Source organism: Lolium perenne, chromosome 5 (assembly GCF_019359855.2).
Source record: "Lolium perenne isolate Kyuss_39 chromosome 5, Kyuss_2.0, whole genome shotgun sequence".
In the NCBI taxonomy this organism is placed as follows: Eukaryota; Viridiplantae; Streptophyta; class Magnoliopsida; order Poales; family Poaceae; genus Lolium; species Lolium perenne.
This window is the reverse complement of record NC_067248.2, coordinates 57,938,813-57,940,399: the sequence shown is the minus strand read 5'-3', so window position 1 is coordinate 57,940,399 and position 1,587 is coordinate 57,938,813. Positions and strand designations below refer to the sequence as shown.

At 53.4% G+C, this 1,587-nt stretch overlaps 1 protein-coding gene across 1 annotated transcript; it reads right to left on the bottom strand.

The window, feature by feature from the left end:
- Positions 1-253: 253 nt before the first annotated feature.
- LOC127299247 (uncharacterized) lies at positions 254-1,083 on the bottom strand. Its single transcript, XM_051329190.2, has one exon. It carries the CDS (start codon positions 938-940, stop codon positions 284-286), a length of 657 nt encoding a protein of 218 aa, XP_051185150.1. The 5' UTR covers positions 941-1,083; the 3' UTR covers positions 254-283.
- Between the last annotated feature and the right edge of the window lie 504 nt (positions 1,084-1,587).

Sequence of the window (1,587 nt, the reverse complement as noted above, 5' to 3'; positions counted from 1 at the left end):
CTCAGGTGTGATACATATGCGGACGGATGGTGGACAGACACATGCAAATGCAATGCGTTATTACGAAACAGATTTTTAGTTTCTTTTTTTTTTTGAAACGGGCAAAAAAATCTTTTGCCTTATATTAATAAAGGAGAAGCAAACAGGGGGTGACAAAAGCCACAAAAGAAAAAAGACAAGGCGGGAAAGAAGAACCCGCCCCTAAAAGATACAAACACGATCAGCCTATAAGCTCCGCCAGGTTCTTATAACCGCGCGCCTGCAGTAGCGTCGCCGTCGCCGACTAGTTCTTCGCCGCAACCGCCTCCGCCTGCACCGGCGCTTCCTTGTTCATCTCCTTCATCTTCAGGTCGATCTCCTCGACGACGGCGGGGGCCACGGCAGCATCCTTCGTCTTCTTCTTCTCCTCCTCTGGCGCCTCCTCCGTCGCCGCGTCCTCCTCCTCTTTCTTGCCGTCCTTGCTCTCCGCCTCCGTCTTCTTCTTGAGACGCCCGGTGACGGGCACGGGGAGGGGGACGTCGGCCTCGAAGGCCTCGACGGCGAAGCTGCGGGAGAGGCCGCCGATGGCCTTGCAGTGGAGCTTGCCGGTGGGCGGGTCGTCGACGCAGATCTCGTTGAGGGTGATCCAGATGAGCATCTCCTTGGCCTTGACCCCCGTGATCTTCTTCAGCCGGCCCTTCTCGGCGATGGCCGACACCTCGGCGCCGTACGAGACGTAGCGCCCGGCCTTGGCGAAGTAGTGGTCCACCTTCTTCTTCTGCTTCAGCCACACGAACCCCGTCTCCTCCACGTACCCGCACTCGATGATGTCCTTGAGCGGGAGGAGCCCGCTGGGGAGCTCCGTCTCCGCCAGCATCAGCCGCGTCTTCTCCTGCCCCGCCGCGTCGCCCGTGTAGATCTCCGCCTTGGCGCGGACCTCGGCCGGGATGATCATCGGCATCGTCGGAGCGAGCTTGTGTGCCGGAGCTTCTTTGAGGGAGCGAGCTCAGTTACCCGCGCACACACGCACGCACACGAGCTTGCTTGCTTGCTGGGAGCTGGTTTGTGTTGTGTTGTTTGGATGGGTGGGTGGGGGAGAAGAGTGTGAGGATGCGTGCTTCTTAAATAGCAAATCGAAATGATAAAATTGGTATACTGTACGAATGATATGACCTGGAATGGCATATGTCTAGTTGGGAGTTGTTTGTCAAATGCCATAAAACATTTTATTAGGAGTAATATATATTTCTGAAATTAAGAATTAATGTGAGGATTTATTACACGATGGAGGCCACCATGTGATGACTTATTCTGGCTAGAGTGGCCATGCCATGCCCATTTTCTTTTGCATCTGGATAGATTTATCGGTGCATTCAAGAGGGCAGGCGTTCTTCTTCACTCAAAGGAGAAGCAAGTAGAGCATGAATACTAGTGTAGTGTAGTGTAGCTCCTCATTCGTTTGCTGTTCCTTGTTTTTAGGTGACAGTTTTGTCATTGGTGTTGGTGTTGGTGCCTCATCCGACTGAGCCTGTTGCCTAGCTGTTTAAATGTCTCCCTATGTACTAGTATGTACCGTACTACGTAGGTGTTGAACTCCCTCTTGCTAGC